The following is a 26,914-nucleotide window of genomic DNA, read 5'->3' on the forward strand; positions in this document are numbered from 1 at the left end:
CCCAGGGTTGGGATATTGCAGCAGCTCTGTCCTTCTGCTGCAGGGATGCATGGGGCACCCCTGCAGCTAGGATCCCCTCAGTTGAAGGGCTTTCCAGCTGGGGAGCTTGCTTCTTGCATCAGCAATAAGGTACAATGGAATCTAATGCACAATCTCGCAATTATGTCTCCTGTCATGCACATGTGGCATGGCAGGAGGCACAATTGTGGGATCACACAGTAGATCCCATTGTACCTTTACCTGCACATGCAGAGGGGCCTTTAGGAAGTTAGGTTACCCATGGCCATTGGCATGGTAACAAGAGCAATCTCCTGGGAGAGAGAAATTTATATGAATCTTATTAGAGGCTAGGGACAGAAGTTACACACAAACCAGTATAAGTGATCTGAAATTGGTTCAGATCTGTTTAAGATAAACCTGGATGGATGTAGTATCAAACTGAACTGATTTAGTTTAAATTAGTTTATTAAACTTCTGTCCCAGATCCCCTCCAGCCTCAAGTTAACTCACAGTTCCCCAACATCCCAGAATGCTTTGCACTCCCCCACAAGCCTCCTTCCCTGCCCCCCCCCCCGGTTCCAGGGTGGGTGAGATAGCTTTGGCCCAATCTGTCTCCTCCAGCCAAAGCAGGGAGGCATGCTATAGCACCCCCCTCCCGGCTTCTGGCCTGAGCCACTGCAGACATGTGGCTGCATTTCTAGAATTGAAAGATGTCTTTTCACTTGCTTATTGGTTCAATTGACACAGATTACACTAACCTGTGAAAATTGAATCAATTCAGCCTTGGGTTTTTTGACTGTCTGTACTTATGCAGACTGAGCATAAAATTAAACCCTGACCACTCACTTCCTGTGCTTTACCATAACAATGTTACATAAATGGGAAAAAGAGCACCTGTAGTAGCAGCAGTGGTTTCGTAATGTAAAAGAGTAAGCCCTGGTCAGTTTTTGACAGAACAATAGTAGTCATCTGCCTTCAGCAACAATTCCAGGATGTGCATCCCAAGTGGATGGAGATCCTCCATGCAGCTTTTTAGGGAGGCTCTGAAGCCAAAAGAGGAGGAGGATTTCAGATGTATCATTTTCTTTGGAATCTCCTGTTGGCTAGAGCTTGGTTGGGCTGGCCTCCTATTCAGCATGTTAGCTGTCACTGTTCCTGTTTCAAAGTGCTTAGCTCTGTCATGCATTATAACAAAGTCCTAGATTTCATTTTGGGCTTGGTGCTTAAAAGTGTTTTGGAACTATAGCTCTAAGTCAGGGGCATAAAACTCAGCCAGTATGCAGGCCAGATTGGGCTCACGGACTGGCCCCATGCACCAGATCCAGCACACGAGGCCAGCCTGATGCTGGTGTAGTTGCAGCTCATGCCCTTGACAGGCCCATATGTTGCTTGTGGCGCTCACATTTTTGGCTCCAGCCCTGCATAATGCATATAGCCTGCACTGGCTGCAGCCCTAAAGGCTGGACCCAGCACATAGGCCTGATCTGAATCACCTCTGGACCTTGTCCTCAAGACTAGTCCAGTGCGGTTGTTGTACGTAGTGCACACCCCAGACCAGTCCAGTATGCTGTGTGTAACAGATACCAGCTCCAGCCATGCATGGTACATGGTGCATGAAGCCATTCTGGAGTGCACACTGCATTTGACACCCACACCAGACTGCCCACTTGATCCAATACATCGGGTCTCTCTATGAGCACGATCCAGACCAGCCCCAGATCCAGCATGCAGGGCCAGTCCAGTGCAGGCACTGAATGTAATGTACACATTGGCTGCAGACCTGGCTCCATGTACAACCCATACCAGGCAGGCTCTGTACCCCACTTACAGCGTGCAGAGCCAAGGTCAGCATATTCTAAATGCAGCACACTGGTTTGTGATCTATGGGCAGCACTGAGGGCCAGAAGATATAGCTCTACTGGCTGAATCCAGCCCATAGGCCATATCTTTGACACCCCTGCTTTAAGTGATTGTGTATGTATACATTTTGAGTAAAATCTGTGTACTTGCTGTTGAGTTATTTGTTTTGCAGTTAAGTTGTTTGCTTTCATTTTTGCACACAAGCCTCTATGGCTAAAACACAAAAAATGACATTTCCAGGTAAACAGTCTTCACTGCAAATGAGTCTACAAGCCATTTGGTAAATAACATGCAAAATGAAAGTTCTTCTTTTATTATAAAATCTATATGTAAAATCTAAAATTGGCATTCCAATACATATGGGATGATTAAATATATTATTAAAACCTGTAATGTTTGGGGTGTGTTTTCCACTTGAATATTTTTATTAAGTACATTTTTTATTTGTAGCAGTGGCAGTTTACAGGGAAATCAGCAGAGAGATTAATGAGTTTCATCTTTTGCTATCCCCTTGTTGGGAACCAAAAGAATTGCATACAAATGTTTCCATTAAGGTAATATTAAGGTAGTCTGAAACCTGTTATAAAAATGAAACACCTTTAGCACAAAATGGCAGTCATCCTTTAATAATAAAAAAATGATGTTTGTTAATTGACAAAGTAGTGTCCTAAATATGGATGGGTAAAGGTTAATATGAGCAGAAAACAGTTTAAGAAAAGCTGCTTGCCTATCTAGCCAGGATAAGAGGTCTGTGTTATTGTTTTTATTGAAGTATAATATGTAGATGGTTTCTTTACAAAGGAAAACATGAATAAGTGAATGTTTTATAATAGTACTAATCTGTAAAATGGCATGCTGTATACCACTAGACCATGAGGATGAGGTGGAGAGGCTTTCTTCAAACACGTTTCCAGATCACGTGCTCTGGCTTTCACAGGGAACTTCACTCACCCTCACATCTTCTATATTGCCTTCCCAGCAGTGCACAGGCAATCCAGGGAGTTTTTGGAGAGTGCTGGGGATAACTTCCTGGTACAAATATTGGAGAGGCTAACTAGGGGTTGTGCTCTTCTTGATCTGCTGCTAACAAACAGGGAAGAATTGGTGGGGAATGTAGCAGTGGATGGTAACTTGGACAGCAGTGACCATGAGATGATTGAGTTTAGGATCCTGAGGAAAGGAAGGAAGGAGAGCACCAGAGTAAAAAACCTATTTCCAAAAAGTAGACTTTGACTCACTCAGGGAACTCATGGGCAGGATTCCCTGGGAGCACAATCTGACGGGGGGGGGGAAAGCAGTTCAGGAGAGCTGGTTATAGTTTAAAGAAACCTTACAAAGGGGCAGAAATGAACCATCCTGATGTGCAGAAGGACTAACAAATATGGCAGAAGACCAGCTTAGCTTAGTAGGGAACTCTTCAATGAGCTAAAACACAAATAGGAAGCTTACAAGAGGTGGAAACTTGGACAAACTACTAGGGAGGAGTATAAAAGTATTGCTCAGGTATGCAGGGATAAAATCAGGAAGGCCAAAGTACAACTGGAGTTGAGCTATCAAGGGGTGTGAAGGATAACAATAAAGGTTTCTTGTTGCAAGTATGTCAGCAACAAGAGGGAAATCTGGGAAAGTGTGGGTCCCTTACTAAATGGGGGAGGCAACCTATTGACAGGTGATGCTGAAAAGGCTAAAGTATTCAATGCCTTTTTCACCTCTGTTGTCACAGGCCAGGTCAGCTCCCAGACTACTGCACCTGGTAGCGTAGTCTCGAGAGGAGGTGAGCAGCCAACAGCCATGAAATAACAGGTTAGAGACGATTTAGAAAAACTGGACGTGTACAAATCCACAGGTCCAGATATGATGGACCCAAAAGTCCAGATATGATGCAGCCAGCTGAGGGAGTTGGCTGATGTGATTGCAGAGCCTCTGGCCATTATCTTTGAAAACTTGTGGCAATTGGGAGAGGTTCTGGATGGTTGGGAAAAGGGCAAGTATAGTACCCGTCTTTAAGAAAGAGAAGAAGGGAGATCCAGGGAACCACAGACCAGTCAGTTTCACCTCAGTCCCTGGAAAGATCATGAAGCAGGTCCTCAAGGAATCCATTTCTAAGCACTTAGAGGGGAAGAAGGAGATCAGGAACAGTCAGCATGGATTCACCAGGGGCAAGTCATGTCTGGCCAACCTGATTGCCTTCTATGGCGAGATGACTGGTTCTGTGGATGCATGGAGACCAGTGGATGTGGTATACCTTGATTTTGCTATGGTCTCCTACAACATTCTCACAGGCAAGCTAAGGAAGTACAGGTTGGATGAATGGACTGGATCATGGTTGGATAAGGTGGGTAAAAAGCTGGCTGGATCTTTGGGTTCAAAGGGTAGTAGTCAATGGCTTGATGTCTAGTTGGCAGCCAGTATCAAGTGGAGTGCCTCAGGGGTTGGTTTTGGGGCCGGTTTTGTTCAGTATCTTCATCAGTGATCTGAAAGATAAGGTGAAGTACACCCTCAGCAGATCTGCAGGTGACACCAAGCTGGGTGGAGTAGTACATACACTGGAGGACCTAGGGCTAGGATTCAGAGAGACCTCAACAAATTGGAGGATTGGACCAAAAGAAATCTCATGAAGTTCAGTAAGGGCAGGTGCAAATCCTGCACTTAGGACAGAACAATCCCATGCACTGGTACAGGCTGGTAACTGTCTGGCTAAGTAGCAGCTCTGCAGAAAAGGACCTGGGGATTACAGTGGACAATAAGCTCAATATGAGTTTACAGGGCATCCTTCTTGCGAAGAAGGCTAACAACATGCTGGGCTGCTTTAGTAGGAGTGTTGCCAGCAGATTGAGGGAAGTGATTCTTCCCCTCTATTCGGCACTGGTGAAGCCACATCTGGAGTACGGTGTCCAGTTTTGACCTCCCCCCCCCCCCCCCCCCCCGAAAGTATGTGGGCAAATTGGAGAGAATCCAGGAGAGGGCAACAAAAATGTTTAGAGGGCTGGGGAACATGACTTAGGAGAAGCTGAGAGAAATGGGCTTATTTAGTCCAGAGAAGAGAAGATTGAGTGGGGATTTAATAGCAGTCTTCAGTTACCTGAAGTGTGGTTACAAAGAGGATGGAGCTAGGCTCTTTTCTGTGGTGGCAGATGTCAGAACAAGGAGCAATGGTCTCAAGTTGCAGCAGGGGAAGTTTAGCTTAGATACTAGGAAAATCTTTCTCACCAGGGGGTTAGTAAAGCATTGGAACAGGCTACCCAGAGAGGTTGTAGAATCTCCATCCTTGGATGTTTTTAGGACCTGGGTGGACAAAGCTGTAGCTGGGATGCTGTAGCTGGTATTGGTCCTGCTTTGAGCAGGGGGTTGGACTAGATGATCTCCTGAGGTCCCTTTCAACTCTAATTTTCTATAATTCTATGATTCTTTGTTGTTACAGAACAACAACATGTAGTTGCTGAGAGCTCTTTTGATACATTTCAGTTGGTATTCCATTGGGCTTGTATACCTTATTGTTCTTCATCTGTTAAATGGCTTTCAAGACTTCTTGATAAGTTGGTGGATCCACAAGGTAGTCCTAAATGGGGTGTTGTGGAATGGCCTCAGCGGTATTGTCTTTGACTTTAGAACCTCAGTTCAGCAGCTCTTGAAAGTGCTACTTCCATCATCCATTGATGGTGGAACTCTTTAAAGAGTGTTGTTCCATCTTTGGATCATGGAAGCATGGTTCCTTGAGTACATGTCATTGCCAGTGACATGTCCTCAAGGATTATCTTGCATTGCCTTCTCACCACTTGTTCAAGTGATGAGCACCAATAGCCAAATGTTTAACAGTTTTATTCATAGATATAACAGCAGATAATTATCTTTATATTAATTAGACATTAATTATAGTTTCATATTAGTAGATCATCAGTCAAGATTTTATTTACTCTAACTTGGTACAAAATTGAACAAATAATAACAAATATTTAAGGTTACAGTGGACCATAAGATGAATATGAGCCAACAGTGTGCTCTTGGTGCAAAAGTAAGCCAACAGCCTGCTGGACTATCTCTTGCAAATCAAGGGAAGTGATTCTTCCTTTTTGTTCAGCACTGATGAGGCCCCACCTGAAATACTGCATTCAGTTTTGGTTTCCATACTTCAAGAAAGATGTGGATAGATTGGAAAGAGTCCAGCAGAAATTGACAAAAATGATTAGAGGTCTGGGAAGCAGGACTTATGGGGAAAGGCTTGAAAGAACTAAGACTGTTTAGTCTAGGGAAGAGAAGGCTGAGGGATGATTTGATAAAAAATAAAACAAAATAGTTTTCTCTGTGGCTGTAGGAGTAAATTTATGTTTGAGATAAGGGAGAAGTTTCTCATTACGGGAGTTGTTGAACTTTGACACCTACCTGGAAAAACTGTGGAATGGAGCATTGAACAGTTGAGGATTGAATAAGCTACCCAGCGAAACTGTGAAAACTCTATTCCTAGAAGTTTTCAAGACCAGATTAGACAGACACTTGGCTGGGATGTTTTTAGCCAAGACTTTGGGCAGGGGGCTGGACTAGATGACCTAATGAGATTCCCACCAACCTTAATGTCCTGTGATCCTATGTTATATTGATGTTATGAGTGTAAAACATTGCTTCTTCAGTTATTATAGTGACCTTTCATAAATAAAAAGGACAAGGAGAAAATACCAAGGGCTATATTCTGTCATGGATCAGTTGACCAAATTCTCATTTCACTTGAAACATGGCATAAATGAACCTCTGTAGGTTTTTAATGAGTTATGTTAAGCTGACCTAATTTTCTCAAAAGACGCATTAATTAAATTGTTTTTTAGTGATTTTTATCAGGTACTGCTAGGTTGGAAAGATGAAAGGCAGAGAAGTTTAAATTATTAATGACAAACTGCTCACATCTTCCTCCCCTTCTCATGCTTTTGATAAATGAATGTCCTTTGTATTTGAAGGTGCAAGCACAAGTACGCCACACAAAACTGAACTTTGACAAACTGAAGACTGATGTCTGTCAGAAAGTAGATCTTCTTGGAGCTAGCAGATGCAACCTTCTGTCTCATGTACTAACAACATATCAGGTATACAAAAATATTTTGATCGCAAAAGATTGGTTTCCTGTTAGCAGAGCACATATTTTTCAAAATAGTTCAGTATAACAGTAGGCTGTTGACTTTAAGAATGTTTCAATATCTGGGGAGAATGAAAGTTTGTATTGCATGCTTTGTACTGAAATATTACTATCCATGACAGACAACCCTTCTTCATTTCTGGGAAAAAACCTCACACACCATGGCAGCTATCCATGAAAGTTTCAAAGGTTATCAGCCATATGAATTCACTATGTTAAAGGTAAGAAATCTACAGATGTATTTTGTTGTCCATTTGTCAAACTGTAGAATAATTTAATAGAAACTGAGGGAAAAAGCCATAAACAAATTTGGGGTTTATGTTTAGATCTTAGGAGTTTACCACAAATTGTTCAGCAGCAGTCACTGAGTATGTGCCTTACACAATGTGTTGGCATTTCTTTTTGTTAAATGCACTTTGGTCAGCCTTTGCAATTTAGAGGAGCTAAAGATACCTTTATTGTGTGTAGTGCTATTACTTAGCTCCCAATTCAGAAAAGCACCCTACTGTAGGCCGCCTACATGCATTTCATCCCATTATAGGCCTATTACCTGCATTTCAGGACATCATATAAGAATGTATTAATGTGCTATTGAATGGTAAAGAAGGGCCAAAAAGAGTAGTTGGCAACTGGGATAAAACCCAGAATTTGACATTGTTCTCCAAAATACCACAGATTGGCTACCATATTGCTTTAGCATCTGCTTTTAAAAATCTGAAGACTTTTCCCTTTAAAACAAATATCTTCTCACATTAAAAAGTCCTTTCTAGACTTCCAAGTACGCAGGGGGTATGTTGATATGTGCATTAGATCCAGGAGCAATTTACTCATGAATAAACACTCCTAGGCAGTTGTCCGCATGTACAGGAAAGCGGGAGCAGATTTGGTGCTCCCACTTCCTGGAGCCCTGCAGTGATCCCCTGCCACCACCAGGGGGAGCTTCCCCCCCCCCCAGCCCAAGAGCTGGCAGGGAGCACCAGGTCAGGAGACAGCTGTTTCCTGCATAGGGTTGGGACATTGCTCCCTGCCCCCAGGGGGCTACCTGCTACTGGGGTGGGAACTGTCCCCCTTGCCCTGGTAGCAGGGACCTACCTCACCCCTGAAGCTCTTCCCAAGCCCCATGCCTCAATCACCCAGTTGGGACACAGGGTTGGGACCTGCCCCTGACTGGAACAGGTCCCAGCCCCTGCTCCACGATTGCAAGGTGGAGGCTGGAGAGCCTGTTCCCCTGCTCAGCTCCATAATCATGGAGCTGTATGGGGAACAGTCTGGGGAGTCTGTTCTCTACTTAGTTTCACGATCTTAAGGATTTCCCAGCCTGAGACCCACAACCATGGAGCTTGGGCTGGGAGATGAGGACCTCCCCGTCCCCACCAATAGTTATGGTGAAGCTGGGGCTGGGAGATGAGGATCTCTCAGACCCTGCTCCCCAATCACGGTCTTGAAGCCAGGGGTTTGGAGCTCCCTGCTGCTGGGGCAGAGACATAGTTCCTGCCCGAGCTCTGGTGGCAGAGCTCGCCCTAGCAGCAGGCAGCTCCTGGTGACAGGGAACAGTCTTCCGCCCCTTGGTGACTGGCTATCCGGGAGCAGATTTGCTCCCAGCCAGGCGTCTACATGAGCACTACTGTGCAGTTAGTAATTGCACTTATATTTGCTACTTGCATTTGCAGGTAGCAAATTTACTCGCTATTAGTGAGGTTTACTGTGCAGTAAGCATGTGCACGTTAGAGGCACGTGCTTATTGCACAGTAAGCTATGCTACTGTGCAGTAAAGCGTCTCATGTAGACGCACCCAGGATTGACTTTCAATGCTTGGGTGTCCCACCAACTCTTTCAAATGTTTGTTTTTACTGTTTTTGATTTTTGCAGTACAATTTGGGGATTCCTATGGAACCTCTGAGTCTGCTGCTCTTAGAATATCAGACTGATCTCTGTTCTCATTGCTTATTTTCATAGTCTCTTCTTCCACAATGTAAAAATCACTATCAGCATTGCAAGTGGAAATTTTCTAAAGAAACAAAAAGCTGGGCACCTTTTTTCAATTATCATAGCATAGCCCCTTGCCCAGAAGTCATAGTGCATCATAGTAGCCATACAATTGGCTGATTTCTTTTGGTCTATGAATTCATAAGGATGGGGAGAAAATAAATGTTTCAGTCTAGTGATGATTTGGAGAAATAGTAGGAGAGCTGCCAAAAGCAGTCAAGAATGAGTTGCTTCTGCCATAAGTGGTATCTGATGAGAGAGACAACCAAACCTGAAATCAATTTCCGGTTGAAACTTCAGTGAATAAATCTGTGAGTATCATGTGTAGAATAAGAAGTTCAGCTACATTGTGCTATATGCTATAAAAACTAGAAAGCACTCTACAGTTCCTGAGACAGAGTGTGTTAATGTTACCTGATCTCTTCAGAGTTTGTAAGGCCTTCTATTACTACAGCTAAAAATAAATATATAAAAAATCTGATGGTCCAACCTCTCCTGTTCATTATCTTTCCAAAGAAACAAAGATAAATTAACAGCCCATTCCTGGACACTATTAAAGCATAATAAAGTAACTATAACACTAGCTTATCTAACAAGTGGAACATGGAACGTTCCACACAGTGCATAAAGGATCTCTGCTGTTGGGGATGGGAGACGCTTCTGAATTTTTCTACTTGTATGATACACTTCAATATAAGCTAAATTTAGGAATCAGTGACTCAGAAACCTGTGATCTAGTTTGTGTGTTTCTGTGTGTTATGAATGTATGACAAAGTCTTTCTCAAAACAAATCACTGTTGTAAAAATGAATGCAAATATTCCACAGTACAGCTCTTATTTTATAATAAGAATTCTCACTATTTGTAATTCTGGTCTTCAAGATTTGGAAAAAAAAAGGGGCCTTATTTTTGCCATGATGCTTTAACCATGCTGATCACTACAGGGTTTTACAACAGTACTTTGATAAAGTTCCATGGAAATGTTTTATAGAATAACTAATATTTAGAATGGAAGAGTATGCTAGTTAACCTGTTTTTGAAAAGGTTAACTAGCGTAATCTTTTATTCCAAATATTAATTTCTTCCTTTTAGCTGTTGTTACAATGTTCACCTTCCCAAATGTGGTTTTTTTTTTCCAATTAGTGTTTTATGCTCAAGTACTTTGAACAATTTATATTGTTGGACTTATTTTACAATTTTGGATCATGAATAGATTAAATTAAAAAGTGAAGTGAAAGTAACTCCCAGTTATTTAAAATCCTTTCCATTGTATCAGCTTTATTCAAAATTAATCTCTTGTCAGCTTTTTATAAGTAGAAGTATTTTCTTTCTAAAAGCAAACTGTTGCTACAAAAAATAGTCACAACTCAATTTAAAACACTTTCTATTATTTTTTGAGAGATGAAGTTGAGTAGCAACTATTAAAAATTTCAAAAGTATTGAAAAGTGGGAAATTTAGAAAGGGAAGTATTTATACTTTTTAAGCTAATTTCCAAACATTTAACTGGGGAGTTGTAGTCAGGCACCTCTACATTTTTTTAAATATTTGAGATTGCTATCGCTTTTAATTCTGGTGCTTGTCACACTACCATCACTTGAACACATGCACTTGAAAACACTCTTTTGGAAATGCATACTTGCCTTTACTCACACAAATCCCAGGAATTACATTAAGCATAAATATTTGTAGGACCAGAGTCTTTCTTTGAGTTGTGTTTATGAAAACAAAGTTTTCAGGAAGCAATGGATTTTAGTTAAATATAGACTGTCTCGTTTAGCGATATTATTATGCACTGGAAAATTATTATTTGTTTTGAAATATAAAATTAATATATTAATGATTTATTCATGTGTTAGGCTTACCTCAGCAAAGAGCCTCTTAAATGCCTCTTGGGATGATTTCTGGAAAGAAAACATTGTCTTTGGTGATGTTTGCCAAGTTCTGTTAATGAAAAGCAACCCATTTGTTTTCTTTGCTTCAGGGTCTATTCCAAGTGTAAGTGTAATAATGCTATTGCAGCTGTATTTCCTAACTGTTAGTTTCATGCTTGATGAAAGACGACTATTAATGTGTTATAGACCCTGTGTATCCTGATATGGAGAGATCTTTTAGGTCTGGTATTGTTTGAAATGACAGGCTGCTGAGTTCGTAGAGCTTTTAAGGTTTTACTCTCCCACTGCAATTCTGCATGATAACAAATATGTAAGTTTACACTGCCACTGCTTTTTGTCATGAATGAAGCTCATTCTGTGTCCTGTAACTGTTTTGTTTCTTGCCATAGTTACTTGACTATGACCTAAATTTCTGTTTCAAGTTACGTGGTAGTGTAGCAATTTCCTGAATTGTTCCTGAGGCCCTAGAAATAAGGAAGACCCTGGACTAAAGAGTTAGGGGGCTAGAATTCCAGGCTCTGCCACTAACTTTTATAACTTTTATGCATCAGGTTCTCTGAAAAGTGAGATAATGGTACCTAACTACTTACATCTTTGATACCTCTGACTGACTGAAAACGCCCAACGGAAGGATTATTAGTCTCAACCAGCCTTCCCTTTGTCTTTTCTTCCCATCTCTTCCTATAGGCACTATTGTAACGTTTTACTCACAAAGTGAGAGTAATGGTCCCAGCATATCATTTACTTCTTTGAGTATCTCAAACTTGAAATTATTTTGTACCAGGAAATTTGCATCCATTGTTCAGCCCTGGTACTGACAGCTATAGTGGAAGCAGGTTTCAGACTGTTGTACCACCTGCCACCTAACCCAGTCATGGCCAGGGGCAAAGTGCTGGCAATATCTGCATGCTCAAATGCCATGGAGAGTAAGCAGTGAGATTTTCCCAACAGTAAGGATTCTCTTCAGTATAGTAAGTCTCTGTGGGGCAGTTTGAAATAAACATGTCTTGCCTTATACCAGTGGTTCTCAACCTTTTTAGACTCCCTTTTTGGGCACCCTTTCTTAGACTTGAGGCACCCTTGGGAAATACTAACTTTTAATTATTACTCTTTTTTGACAATGGAAAAATAATATAGCAGACTTTCTGTCACAAAACACCGAGAAAGACCACAACAGGTCAGAATACATTTAACACCATTAATTCCTATTTGAAATCTCTGTGTTTAGCTTATGAATCATGTTTGTATACCTAACATTGTGTTAAGATTGTGAGGCACTCTGCGGCACCCTTGAAAGGATCTCAAGACACCCCAAGGTGCTGTGGCACCCTGAGAATCATTGACTTAGGCAAATGGCATATCCTCAGAAGATTTTTTTTTTTACAACAAGCTAATTAATTGCCAGTTAACTCACTCCTTCCATTTGGTTGAGCCTACAGATGTTGATTCTTTCCCTTATGAGTCATAAATCAACCAGTTTTAAACTAGTAAGAGTTGTACTTAAATGGGAGCCATATCTATGAAAACAGTGGGAGTTCAGCACTTATGTAGGACTTGGGTAACTAGGTACCTTTAAGCATCTAATCCATAGTGGGCACATCTACACATTCATTAATGTGCCTTTGCTACCGTGCATTAAGTTTAGTACCTCTGAGTGCCTACACATGAGCAGGGAGGCTGCTCCCATGCGCTGTAATTCCAGTGCATTGGAGCAGACTCGATTAATTGAGTCTGCTGGAGTGTGGCAATTACCGCGCTTCAGCAGTCTGCCGCGGCTCTGTGCTTCAGAATGCGGCGGGGACACTTTATTTAAAGCTCATTTGATCATGATTTTGAAGCACAGGGACACTGATACACAAGATGCTCTGGATGCTTTAATTAAAGCAGTTCTTAGAGCCACTTTAATAAAAGCATCCCCCTTCCACTCCTGGAGCACATGTATAAATGCCCTCTAATGTGAGGGACTAGTTAAAGGCACAGTAGCTGTGCTAATGCGCAGTAGCAAAGGTGAATATGTTTTTTGTGATGCGTAATATGCAGTAGACTAATTTTATTATGCATTAGCACATTTTTTGTTATGATGCACTAATGCACAGTAGAACAGTCCACTGTGCATTAAGGCATCTTGTGTAGATGCACCCAGTGAGTACAGGGAGGCCAGATGCATATAATACATACTTGCTTAGAGGAAAAATGGGGGAGATGAGCAAAGTTTTAAATACCACTGTGAGACTACAATATACAGCTCTCAGGAAGGTCACTTGAATCCAAAGAATATGGTATTATGCAGATTGCCTATTCACAACCAAATCAGCTTTGATTCAGTATGTGTTGTTTTTTGGGCTTCAATGAATCATACTTCAATTAAATTGGGCTCTTTAGGTATGTAGGTTCAAGGTGACAGAGTGGTTAAGTCTTCTTGTGAAGTTCAACCCTGAGTGCAAACTTTTCCCAAAGACTGTCCCCAGTTGATCCAGTTACAAATGGGTATCGGGTCATTCAGGCTGGAAAGTTAAAGGTGGCTAAATATAATCAGTCTCATAGGCATTTGTACACATGCTTACACCATAGCACGTGCAGTTGTATAAGCAGTTAAATGCACGTCAGACCTGAGAAAGTGGCAGCAGTGCACTTTTGAACTAAAACACATCAAAGGTGTTTTAGTTCAAAAGCGTACCGCTGCCACTTTCTTCACACTGACGTGCGTTTTGCCACTTATACAACTGCATGCGATGCAGCACAGTGCACATCAGCTCACGTGGGGAGCAGACTGGATTAACTGAGTCTCCTGATGCGCTGGATCTCCATGCATCAGAGCACAACAATTTATGTGTATAAATGCCCATAGTCCTAATCAACAATATTAGCCAAGTCACTGCCTTATTTGCTGTTGCCTATAGAAACTAAATTGCCTAACAATCCTTGTCTGGTCTTTAGATATAGCTGCATTTGTACATCTTTACATGTGCTGAATGCTCTCTTTAAGATGAGAGAATGTTCATCTCTCCATCAGAGCCCACCAGAGATAATAAATGTCTGCTTTGCTTTTATGCAGTTGCATACTATAGACTTCTGTTTGGTAGGCCAACCTGTTAAACTTTTGCTTATTAACTTAATTTTTAAATTAGTTTAGTACCCATTCCCTAGCCCACTGATTTCTTTCAGAAAAATATTAGTGCTCATAATGGGGTGAAAAAAGGAGAAAAAAAATATTATTTGCTAGCTGAGTTGAAGGGAATGCTACCTGAATGTCAAAATAATTAGTTACATTGATTTATTTAATCAAAATTGGCTTTCAGTTTTTAAAACATTGTCATTCCGCATAATTTCCATTTTTAATTTAGGTCTGTGTTTCAGTGCTATATTTATATTTCTAATACAGGAAATAGTAACTCCCATTATTATCATGCTGTTTCCTTTCCAAGATACTTAAGAGTTCCATTTCTGTATGCTACTTCCTTTGTGTTTTTCCTGATCCTGTGAAATGTATTTCTTGAAATAGACAGCAATGATGGAAGATATTAAGTTAGTGAAACAGCTGGTAGGAAAATGGTTCCTGCATTTTTTCTGTACTTGTCTTGGGGAATGTGCTGTGGAATTTTCTTCCACTGAACTACCTTTTAACCTTCAAAAGGAGTGCATATCGTCTGGTACTGCACATACAATATTTTAATTACAGTTTGAAAAGTCATAACGCAAACTATATACTGAATTCAAACAAATATGTGCAAAAGGAGTGATGGGTGTTGCAGAGAAATGGTAATGAGATGTAAACAGGGAACTACTATGCTAGTTATAAATAGGCTCTAAAACCCCATGTTCAGCAAGGGTTAGTACTGCAGAAGACGCACAAGCCCTGATGTAGCTGTACATCAGAAGTGAATCAGGATTGGAAAGAGGGGTGCCCAGGGAAAGGCCAAAGCGCACACAGTTGCAGAGATTCAGCCCATAGGGTAGTCTAAGGAACTACTACAGTTAATTTAGAGAGCTCCTTGGGACTTGCATAATTTACAGCAGGAACCTCTCTGGGTTTTAGAGGAGCTAGAGTTCATGGGTGCGTTCACACATGCAAGCATGTGCGCTTGCAACAGCTCAAATAGAAGTGGTGCAAATTTGAGCCGGGGCTTTTTGCCTTGGCACACGTGCTCAGACATGGACTTTGTTGTGGAGCAAATTGTGCCACTTGAGGCAAAATAACCCTGGCTGGCTCCTCACAGATCTGCAGCCAGGGAGATCTAGAGCCTGGGGCCAGCACCTGTGCTGTCCCCAGCACTATAAAAAGCTGCCCTGGCAAGCAGCTCAGGGCTACTCGCTCTCAGCAGCATCTGGGGCCCAGCCACTTGGTACCTGGGGGCACTACCCCTTGTGCCAGCTGGACTGCTGAAGCAGCATCCCAAATCCATTTTTAAAAATACCCCAAAATGCATGTTTTTCCACAATTAAAACAAAAGACTATTCACACACACACATGCACATACACCCCCCATCCCCCCCCAGAGAGAGAGACAGCGATCAGTAGGGCAACGCTTTATTGGTGTTATACACACAGATCCCTAGAGAGGGAGAGAGAGTGATCAGTTGGGTAATGCTTTATTGGTATATTTACAATGTTAAAGCAATGTGGAAGCCTACCAGTGTCTCTAGCATCATGAAAAAATAAATTCTAAATACTTATGTGTGTTGATGTGTGCTTTTGGTTTTCTTCACACATGATGGGTGTGTGATGGGGGGGAAGTGGTGTTTGCAGGAAGAGGGTGGGAAGGGGTGTGGGGGAAGGTGGGTGGGTGTGTGTGGAGGGATGTGGGTAGGTGTGGGGCGATTGCTTGGGGGACTGTGAATGTGGGGGACCTTGTGGGGGGGGCCGCTCAGGAAGGGTGGGTCCCCTGGCCCCCACAGGGTGCAGCCCCCCCCCCCCACAGGACCCCAGCTCCCCTCTGGAGGGACACAGCCCCTATCCCCCATTGGGCCCTAGCCCCACTGCCCAGAGTCCCAGGCACCCTGGAGGGCCACAGCCCCCGACCCAGAGTCCCAGCTCCCCCCTGCAGGGCCACAGCCCCCCCACCCAGAGCCCATAACTTACTTTAGCAGCAGCAGCAGCAGGAGTGGGGTGCTCTGAGCCATGGCAGCAGGACCCGAAGCGGCATGCAGGGACCCCGTGCCGGGCCCAGTCGGGTCCTGCCGTCCATGGGGTTTCTCTGCTGCCCGGCAGGGCCGGGCCATGGTGACAGGATGCAGGGGCCGTGTGCCTGGTCCTCCCACCCTTGGGGCCCCTCTGCTGCCTGGCTGGGCTGGGCCCTTGGTGGCAGGACCTGGTGCGGCACACGGGGACCACATTCCGGGCCCAGCCAGGTCCTGCCGCCCTCGGGGCCCCTCTGCTGCCTGGCTGGGCCATTCCCATGGCGGCAGGATCCAGTGCAGTGCGTGGGGTCCACGCGCCACACCCAGACGGGTCCTGCCAGCCCTGGGGCTGCTCGTGCCACCAGGCCGGGCTGGGCCCATAGCGGCAGGACCCAGCACGGCACGCAGGCATATCATTTGACACAGGGCGAGATGAGCACGCACGTGCTTCTGGACACGCCCCATGAGGGCATACAGATGACTTAAAGCCAATGAAAGATGACTTAAGTCTCTGTACTACCCTGGGCCATGAGTTCTGTGAAATGCTTCCTATGGGCATGGTACAGAATCTTTCTGATGTCTTTAGTTTCCTTAAACCAAATCTGAAGTCCACTGGAGACATGGGTTTTTTCCATTAACATCAGCAATGCAGAAACTGAACCTTGGTCACTGGTTTAAATGCAGTTCCATCTGCTGGGGGTGTATGTGAAACCAGAGAAAGGTCATGTTCTAGATGATGTTTCTCTAAGTCCAAGCACCCCTAGTGTAAATGGTGTATGAATATCTTTTTTTGATGGTATGAATCAGGGGGCTAGGGATTGAAAGGGAGGAAAAACTGACCCAGTAGGATCCCAGTTGCAGGGAGGCATGAGAGAGCACACGCTATTGCTGTCTGTGCTATAAGTGTTCCTTTGACACACAAAATACTCCAGCACTCACTGCAAGCACTAAATTCCCTTAAAATTGTTTATAGAAAAATTAAAGAAAAAGGAAAGAAAAGCTTTTCAGGAAGTACAAATCTGTTAACTTGATTCCTAAAATACCTAGGAAAACCTAAGTGTAACAGTCTGATTTCATATAAACAGGGACTGAAATACATGAATAGAAGTTAGAAACTCCTCCATTTGTAAATAATCTGTTCAGGAGAGCAGTGGAGCAGTGCGAACAAGATAAACTAGATAAGTGAGAATATTTTCCACCTGGCAGGTGGGCTGGTGACTCTAACCATGGTTATATAATGGGAATTATGGTGTTCTTTGTTCTTTTCTGGTGAGACATGCTAACCTTTTAATGAAACTCTAAACACAAAGACTAAATGTTCTGTACTCATGAGCTTCTCACAAAATATATTTTCCTTAGCAAAAGCAGTAGGCTAGAGGTGTCAGACTCACCTGGCATGTGGAGATCAGGAAGGGAGCACAGACCAAGGAGCAGAAAGCAGAGCAGCAGCTCTGGCAGACGAAGGGGATCCAAGTGGCACTCAGTACTTATTTGTGGGACACCTGCCAAAAAGGTTCCTCCCCACTGTTGTAGCCACTGATAATCTAACCAGGTTCAAAAAAGAATGGACAAATTAATGCAGGAAAGGTGCATCAGTCGGTATTAACGTAATACCTAGGGTTGCAATCTGCAAATTAGGACTTTATAGACCTCTGAATGTTGGAAGCTATGAGAGAAGAGGGGCAGGGCCCTATCAGTCTTGAAATGGCCCACATGTATACCTATGCCCTCTTTTCATTGGCAGCCTCTTTGGCATTGTGAGATACAGGATACTGAGCTAGACAGATTTATGGCTTGACCCAATATTATACTTCTAGGCTAGGTATAGACATTAAAAAAGCTGGATGTGGAATCATTCTAAGGTACATGGTTTCTGTAAGTGGTATAGTTTAGTTTAGCAGTGAACAGAATACACATTTGCCCTTTGGTGGGGGGTGGAGGGCGTGGGCAAAACTTAGACCAAGTTCTGGCATTTTTAGACAAGTCTGTGCACCGAAAATCTGATCTGTTATGGGTATAGACTGGCTTCCGATCACTTATACTGGTAAAGTGTAATGTACCTATCCCGTATGTTCTTATTCTATGTAGAAGGTGATGCCATAACCAGTGGGCTGTTTTTATGTGTGCACACATGTTTGATACATTTTTGCTTATCCTGATGTTGAATGGAATTTTTTTTTTCCATCTAGAAAATGTTTGTGGGGCAGGAAAACAGATTCCTGCTCATATCTGAAATGAACAGTTTGAAGTGTAGTTGCCAGAAAAGCAGCAGTAAAAGTAGCAGCTAGTTACCAGTATAACCTCTTTTCATGTGTATTCAAAATTATATCTGCTCCTTTTTTGGGAATATTCAAACAGTGTGCCTGGCAAAGAGCAAGGCATAAATTCTGACCCTGTAGCTAACCCAGCACAGGCACACTCTTGTGCCTAGACAGAGCACCATTGAATTCAGTGAGGCACTGCATGGGTGTTAAGATCTGCTCACACAGACTGAATTGTATAATCTGTCCCCCAGTAACTAAACTAAAATTGTTTGTTTTTGTTTTGTTTGTTTTTCCTCTTTATACTGATCAGCACTGCAGAACCATATAAGTTAAGTAGGCGAGCTCATGCAGTCCAAAATTGTTAGATACTCTGCAGTGGAAGCTACCTATTAATGGTTGTGATGCTTGAGGCAGAAGCAAAGCATTTTTACTTTCTATTTCTAATTGAGTTTACAAAATACACAAATTGGTAGGGGAAAAGGAGGTCTTTTTCACATGTAAGCCAAGAACAGTGGATAGGAAAAAAATATGGCTTAAATAATCATATATGCATACACAGTTAGTATGTGCAGTTATGCCATAAACAGATAACACTTGTATCCAAGAATTTCAGGCCACATGTATGTCATCGTAAACACTTGGGGCAGAAATCATGTGTGTATTATTGTTTGCAGTCAGCAATTCCAAAATACGTGCCAGGGAAAAGATATACAAGCTCCTAATGCTGTTATTGCAGATTTGCTTTTCATTGCACAACTGGGCATTCAGATCACAAAATCACCATTTTAGAAATCTGAAAAACCCTATTTACTTTATTAAACTTCCAGTAGATTTTTATAAAATGCACTACATGGAAACCACATGCTACAAAGTTTTGTCACTTGTTTTCAGACTAGGACCAAGGTGAAACCTTTGTGTAGTCTTTGCATGAGCTAAGCTGTGCTACACGGAGGTGGTTAAAGAGGTGGTCTGAGGAGCAAAACAGAACTTAAAAAATGAAGCTATCTCATCTTCTAAAACAAAAAGAACCCTAAAAACATGTGGGCTGCAAATGGAACAGAAGGTTTTCCTTAAATACGTATTGGAAACAGAATATGAGTTTAGCAACAGTTAACAGGACTTCAGAAATGAATGGTCAATAAAGAAAGTGTATAATGAGTGCTGGTGGTTTTTCAACTTATTTGTACTGTAGCTCTACAGTAGTGAATGGTTTCTGCTGACATAAGTTAAACTTGAATCCAGGATCCTTTTTTGTGCTGTATCATGCATACCCAGTGATCTAGCTTGACATTTCTAAAAATATGTTATGCCTCCTTGACAACTTGCTGTTTTTTTCCCTTTTCATGTACTTACCGATTGTGATCTAGAGTCTGCAAGATCCTGTAAATAAACTCACTGAAAGAACAGAAAAAGAGGATTTGCAGACTGAGAGCACCAAGTCAGTTGATGATCAGCAGAGTCAGTAAGTTGTGTCCGACATCTCAGAATAATACTTCTTTTTCATCTTCCTCATGCTTTCTTTGAGTTTGCCTTTATTGTAATAAGACTGTCTCAGTTGGAACTGTACGTAGACATGCTGTACAGAGAGACATGAACACTGTAGCAAATAGCATTGCAATGTTGATAATTCCTGTTATGCTGCAGGATATTTATGAGAAATTGAGCTAGAGGGCCAAATTCAGGGGCTTTATGGTAAATTAGAAGTGAGCAATCGGGAGTTTAATTAGGCCTTTAACTAACTGTTTTCTTCTTCTTTACTAGCTTTCTCTTTATTTTGTTCATTTTGTCCATCATATTTCTTTCCAGATTTAAAAAAAAGCAGTTGACTGCTTCATTCAGGAGAAATGCTTCTGTTTCTCTAGTTTTTTTTTTTCTTCCTTTCCTTGCCTTCCTCCTTGCCCTCCAGGAAAAGCATCTTAATTCCTGTTTCATTTGAGCAGGGATTAGTTTTTGTAATTAATACAGTGTTGGCTAGCAACCCAGTGAAGCAGCAGGCACTTTAGAAAAAGTGCATCTAAATGAGCTGATTCTGTTACCTCTAGCTCTGAAGCAAGAGGGATATATTAATACATAGCTCATTCATATTTGGAGTGGCTGATCCAGAGCGGGAGACAGAAGGGGTGAGATGTGATCTCTCTCTCTCGTGGAAACATCAGGGCTTATTTCCAGGCAGGTGATGTGTTGGTGTAATCCTTCTACCACCTGTTGTTTTGAGCACTCAAGGTTAAGTAAGGTACCAAAAGTAAGTAAACTGATCGTGTGTCAGAAAATGAACATCTCGAGTAATTGTTACTGGATTTTATTGGCTGTTTTATGAAGACTTTTATGAAAGAGTGCCATCTTCCAGTTCTTTTATTTATTTTAGATACCTCATCTGCTTACAAACAATAATTTAAGGGGGTCCTATTTTAGATATCGGAGTCTAGAAAGGACACAAGGAATTAACATCACAGTTTTCACAGGAGTACTATGTATCCAGTCATCATATATCACTGAAAAAAGAAATGATTTTTTTAAAACTGATTAAGAAACATCTAGGGTAAATGTGAGCTTTGTTTCTTGAAGCTTTCTATCATGCACTTCAGAGCTTCTGCCTAAGAAGCTTCCTCAGTTTCAATACTGTAGTATAGTTACTGCATCCTGCAGTTTTAAAGAAACAGTACATCTATCCTCTGAGCTAAAATACTGTGTTTACTTGATTCCAAGACAAGGTTTTTCCCCCTTTCATCATGAGGAAAATAAAGACTCGGGTTAGAATTGAGTATCAGCTGGGAGCTGAGGGAAGTGGCTGTTCAGGGAGCCTGGCTGGGTTGGGGACAGCATCAGTGACAGACAGATTCCTGCTTCCAGTGTCTGCTCCCTGCCCAGCTCCCCTCCCCCTTGTCTCCCTTGCTAACAGGGAGCCAGGTGGGGAAGGAGGAATCTGTGTGCTGCTGCTGTCTCCAGCCAGCTGGGCTCCTTGCACAGCAGGTCCCTACAGCTCTTAGCTGAAGTGGTCTAGCTAGCACTCAGTTGTCACAGGCACAGGAGAGCTCCAGAGCTGCTCCTGCCCTGTGCTATAGGGAGCAACTGTGCTGGGACCCCAGCTCTGCGCTGCATACAGTCTGCTCCCAGCCAGTGGGGGAGACAGGAGAAGGGGAGAGAGGAGTCGGCAAGGAAGGAGCACTGCCAAGCACGAGGCAGAAGCAGCTCAGGGCTCCCCTGCACCAGGATCAGTAGAGGAAGAGGGACAAGTGGTAGGGTTGCAGGCAGAGGGAGTGTTAATGGTGCAGAAGCATGCACCAGGGGAGAATGAACAAGGTGTCTGCCTGGCCTCTGCTTTCCTGCCTGCCTGTCTCTGCCCTCCACCTCTGCTTTCCTACCACAACAGTGGAGAGGACAAATTTAAGATGACCCTCCTATAATCAGATTGTAGACAGATTTATAATTTAGAATCTAGAAACTGATTATTGGGGGGGTCATCTTAAATATGAAGTTGTCTTAAATTTGAAGTTATCTTGGATTCAGCTAAATACGGTAAGTGGCTTGACCCTAGTCAGAGTAGTAGGGCAAGAACTGGGGTTTGGCTCAGTGCATCAGCTGCCATGTAAGGACCATGCTTACTTATACACCAGTTTTTCTGTCCCTCAGTGACAGGTGGGGCAAAAGTTTTCCCCCTCTTTTTTGTCCCTTAGAAATCCCTGTGGAAACACTGAAAGATTTTAAAATATGTTTTATTACTTAAAGGAATGGAGATTGACATGTATTGCTGTCAGCAGACCATGCATTCTTTTGCTACTCAACAGGGTGGACTATTGCAATAGCCAGAGCATGTCTATACTATTATTTAGATCTGCATCAAAAACCCATAACAGCAGCAGTCAGTCCTGAATCTGTGCTAATGATGTGATAAAATGAACTTGGGTATAACTTGATTGGAGTTGATGGGCTTGCATGTGGGCTGAATCTGGTCCACCATATTTCACTGCTGTTCCAAAGCAAATAGGATAAGATGCAGAATGATTTTGTGGGGGATAGTTATATATCTTTAGGGGTGATTATGAAAATCTAGATATATAGAATCCAATGTAGGTTGTCCTCAGCAGATATTTGGACAGGTAAAAAACAATAATTTACCAGCCTATATGGGAAGTGCAGTTACTAGTCTAATGCTATTATGGTGCAACTGAAAAAAGAGATTAATCTAAAATTTTATCTCTTTAAAAAAATATACTGAAGAATAGGAATATGCTCTTGATTTTTTCCCCTCTTCAATTTAAGGTTGATTTCATTGTATGAGGAAAACCACAGCAAGGAACCAAGCTATTCAGGTATTATTTCATGTCATATTTTCAGACTTCTAATGTACGTAATGTTTTTTTCATGTGCATTGTGTATGCACTACACATATGTAATGTATGTTTGCAGACAACTTCAGAGAGACTTATAGTTCTTTTTGGTCTTAAACTCTACTAGACCATCTAGTCGACTTCCTGTATATTATCCTGTTACACTGTACTGAGCCAAATTGTCCAGAAAGGGATCCAACCTTCATTCAAGGGCATCAGGATACAGAATACAATTTACCTTGGTAGTTTGTTCCAATGGCTAATGTTGTTCAGTGTTTAAAATAAAGGATTTCTCCTTTTTCTGGCTTCTAGCAATAGGTTCTGTGACTTTTTCTAGTAGATTAAGGAACCTGCTACTTTCTGGAATTTTCTTTCCTTAGAGGTATTTACACAGTGAAAGCAAATCACCCCTTGGTCTTACTTTTGATAAGGAGTTCATTCTGTTTAGGTTAAGTAATTTTCTCCAGGCCTTGAATAATTTTTGTATCTCTTGGATTTTTCAGTATCATTATTAAAAATACAGACACTAAAACTGCATGGACTGTTTCAACATTAGTATCACAAATGCCTCATTCAAAGGAACAAAACATCGCCTTACCCCTGGTTTCTCCAATCCTGTTCATACTACTAAGTGCTAGCCCTTTTAACTGCAATCTGCTATTAAGAACTCATAGGTAATTGTCTATCATGATCACTAACTCCTATTCAGAGTTACTGCTTTTCAGGCCCAGTCCCCTGTTCCCTTGAGGTACATACAGATATTTGGGGAGGTCAGGAGCAGGTTAGATTGTGTTAAAAATGGCCACATGATCTAACTCAGTTCACCCAGATGAAGACCTTACACTTAGAACCTTAGTTAGGTGGGTCTAAGTGCAAACTACAAAAGTTCAGAAGGGTTAGATCTGTCTAAAAATGGCCAACCTGATCTCAGTTAACTGTATCTGGGAGGTAGTCTTACTTAGATCAGACTTAGGCAAGACTGAGCTAATTGAACTTCTGTACAGTTTCCACTGCAACCCCAGGGATGGAAAAGCCCAGCCACTGGCCCCAGGCCTGGGGATGCACTTTTCCTTTCCTGCCCTGGGCTTTTTCTAGCCTTCCTACACCTCCTCTCACACCCAGACAGACAAACCTCTCCCCTGCAGACCAGCCAGACCCCCACCCCAAGCCTGCAAAATGCCCTATCCCACAAGCTGCTTCTGGTGCCAGTTTTACCAGATCACCAGTGCTGGGAGCCAATAGAAGTAAGACAGAGTGGGGAGGGGGCAGGCAGGATCTGGGGTGGGTGGTTCACCATGGGAGTTGTTCATCTGGGGCTGTGGGGCAGTCAAGGGGATAAAAATATCCTCTGGTCCTGGGTGGGGGAAAGAGCCCCCATACTCCAGAAACCTCTCCCGCAGAGCCGCCGGCCCCCTTGATTCAGTCAAAGCCTGCTGGACCCCACTAGCTTCCCAATCCTACCAAACCTTCCTGGACCCCATGGATCCCCCACAGACCCCGCTTGTCCCCCCATTCCCTCACCTCCCCCCGACGGACCCTGCTGCCCCCCATCCTCCCCTGCAGACCCTGCTGCCCCCTAATCGCGCCACACTGTCCTGGGCCCCACCATCCCACACACACCCCTCAACCCCCTGACTCCCCCCATGGACCCCACTTGTTCCCTACAATCCCTGCTAGCCACCCTCCATCCCAGCTTACCTTTGATCGGGTGGTCATTTTTAACTCGATCTAACCTCCCCAAATGTCTGTACCTACCCTTGGTATGACCTGAATTCTTTGCCCCTAGACATGTAATTTTAAATCCGGCTATTATATTAAAAACACTCTACGGCAAGATTGTTCTGTATGATTACCCTGTCCTCAGGGTCATTTACCACTCTCAAGTCATCTGCACCTTCTGTTACCAGTGATTTTGTGTTACTTCCTGTTCCTCAGTGATAATATTGAATAGCATTGGATGGCCGTATAGAACCCTAACAGATGTTCCAATTTGGCAGTGATTCCCTGCCAACATCTACTCCTTGACTTCTTTCAGTTACAAGGTTTTTTATTTGTTCAGTATGTACTTTATTTGTACACTGCTAGTTTCTGCTAATCCGAATTCCATGTACTGCTAAGTAAAATACCTTACAAAAATCTAGTGCATCTATGTGGTTGAACATATCAACTAATCGTTTACATTTTATGAAAGATTGAAGATTGGATAAGACATGTTTTTCATAAAGCCATGGTGCCCAGCATAAATTATACTGCTGTCTTTTATTTACTGAATTCCACATCATGTTTTCCATTTTGCCCAAGACAGATAACAGCTTAACTAGCCTGTTTTTCCCAGGTCATCCCCTTAAACATTTTGGATGTTGACATAACATTTGTACTCTTTCAGTCTTCTGAAATGGGTTTGGTATTTCAATATTTATTTAAAAATGGGTAGAGAGATCCTCAGTTGAGTCTTTTAGCACTCTTGGGTACAAGTTATCCTGGCCTGGGTTTTGTTCCTAATAGATGTACTCTGCCATCCACTTGGTTACTAATGACCTGGGAAGTAATTTCCTTGTATGATACAGGTTTGTCATCCTGCATCTTCCTAATACAGAGCAAGAATATTTACTGAATGCTTCTGCCATTTCTTTGTCATTATGAAGAATTTTATCATCTCAGCCTAGGAATAAACTTGGGATATCTCTTATAGATTCATAGATGTTAGGGTCGGAAGGGACCTCAATAGATCATCAAGTCCGACCCCCTGCATAAGCAGGAAAGAGTGCTGGGTCTAGATGACCCCAGCTAGATACTCGTCTAACCTTCTCTTGAAGACCCCCAGGGTAGGGGAGAGCACCACCTCCCTTGGGAGCCCGTTCCAGACCTTGGCCACTCGAACTGTGAAGAAGTTCTTCCTAATGTCCAATCTAAATCTGCTCTCTGCTAGCTTGTGGCCATTGTTTCTTGTAACCCCCGGGGGCGCCTTGGTGAATAAATCCTCACCAATTCCCTTCTGTGCCCCCGTGATGAACTTATAGGCAGCCACAAGGTCGCCTCTCAACCTTCTCTTGCGGAGGCTGAAAAGGTCCAGTTTCTCTAGTCTCTCCTCGTAGGGCTTGGTCTGCAGGCCCTTGACCATACGAGTTGCCCTTCTCTGTACCCTCTCCAGGTTATCCGCATCCTTCTTGAAGTGTGGCACCCAGAATTGCACGCAGTACTCCAACTGCGGTCTGACCAACGCCCTATAGAGGGGAAGTATCACCTCCCTGGACCTATTCGTCATGCATCTGCTGATGTACGATAAAGTGCCATTAGCTTTTCTGATGGCTTCGTCACACTGCCGGCTCATGTTCATCTTGGAGTCCACTAGGACTCCAAGATCCCTTTCCACCTCTGTGCCACCCAGCAGGTCATTCCCTAGGCTGTAGGTGTGCTGGACATTTTTCCTCCCTAGGTGCAGCACTTTGCATTTCTCCTTGTTGAACTGCATCCTGTTGTTTTCTGCCCACTTGTCCAACCTATCCAGGTCTGCCTGCAGCTGTTCCCTGCCCTCCGGCGTGTCCACTTCTCCCCATAGCTTTGTGTCATCTGCAAACTTGGACAGAGTACATTTGACTCCCTCGTCCAAGTCGCTGATGAAGACATTAAAGAGTATCGGTCCAAGGACCGAACCCTGCGGGACCCCACTGCCCACACCCTTCCAGGTTGAGACTGACCCATCTACCACGACTCTTTGGGTGCGACCCTCTAGCCAATTCGCCACCCACCGGACTGTGCAGTCATCCACATCACAGCCTCTTAACTTGTTCACCAGTATGAGGTGGGATACCGTATCGAAGGCCTTCCTGAAGTCTAAGTATATGACATCCACCCCTCCTCCTGTGTCCAGGCGTTTCGTAACCTGGTCATAGAAAGAGACTAGGTTGGTCAGGCACGATCTGCCCGCCACAAACCCATGCTGGTTTCCCCTCAGCATAATTTGCCCTGCCGGGCTCTCACAAATGTGAGCCTTGATAATTTTTTCAAAGACTTTACCAAGTATGGAGGTGAGACTGACTGTGCCCGGGTCCTCCTTCCTCCCCTTTTTGAAAATGGGGACCACGTTAGCCCTTTTCCAGTCCTCCGGGACTTGGCCCGTGCGCCACGAGCATTCGAATATTCCCGCCAGTGGCTCTGCAATGACGTCGGCCAGTGCCTTCAGCACCCTCGGATGGAGCCCATCCGGGCCTGCCGACTTAAAGGCATCCAGTTCTTCCAAGTGACTCTGCACCACCTCAGGATCTACGTATGGAAGTCTGGCGCCTTGCTGCTGCCTCTCTACAACCCCAGTGAGAGACTTGTCGTGCCCCTCACTTAGGAACA

The 26,914-nt window shown here is 43.2% G+C and overlaps 1 protein-coding gene across 8 annotated transcripts in view; it reads left to right on the forward strand.

The window, feature by feature from the left end:
* ICA1 (islet cell autoantigen 1) overlaps positions 1-26,914 on the forward strand; it is a 128,730-nt gene that overhangs the window by 76,725 nt on the left and 25,091 nt on the right. For all 8 annotated transcript variants that reach the window (XM_059728971.1, XM_059728973.1, XM_059728972.1 and 5 more), the window contains exons 7-10: positions 6,807-6,932; positions 7,105-7,203; positions 19,610-19,704; positions 22,503-22,552. In XM_059728971.1, coding sequence (XP_059584954.1) covers positions 6,807-6,932; positions 7,105-7,203; positions 19,610-19,704; positions 22,503-22,552 — 370 coding nt within the window. The remainder of the gene's footprint in view (positions 1-6,806; positions 6,933-7,104; positions 7,204-19,609; positions 19,705-22,502; positions 22,553-26,914) is intronic.

Source organism: Alligator mississippiensis, chromosome 5, assembly GCF_030867095.1.
Source record: "Alligator mississippiensis isolate rAllMis1 chromosome 5, rAllMis1, whole genome shotgun sequence".
Taxonomy (NCBI): Eukaryota; Metazoa; Chordata; order Crocodylia; family Alligatoridae; genus Alligator; species Alligator mississippiensis.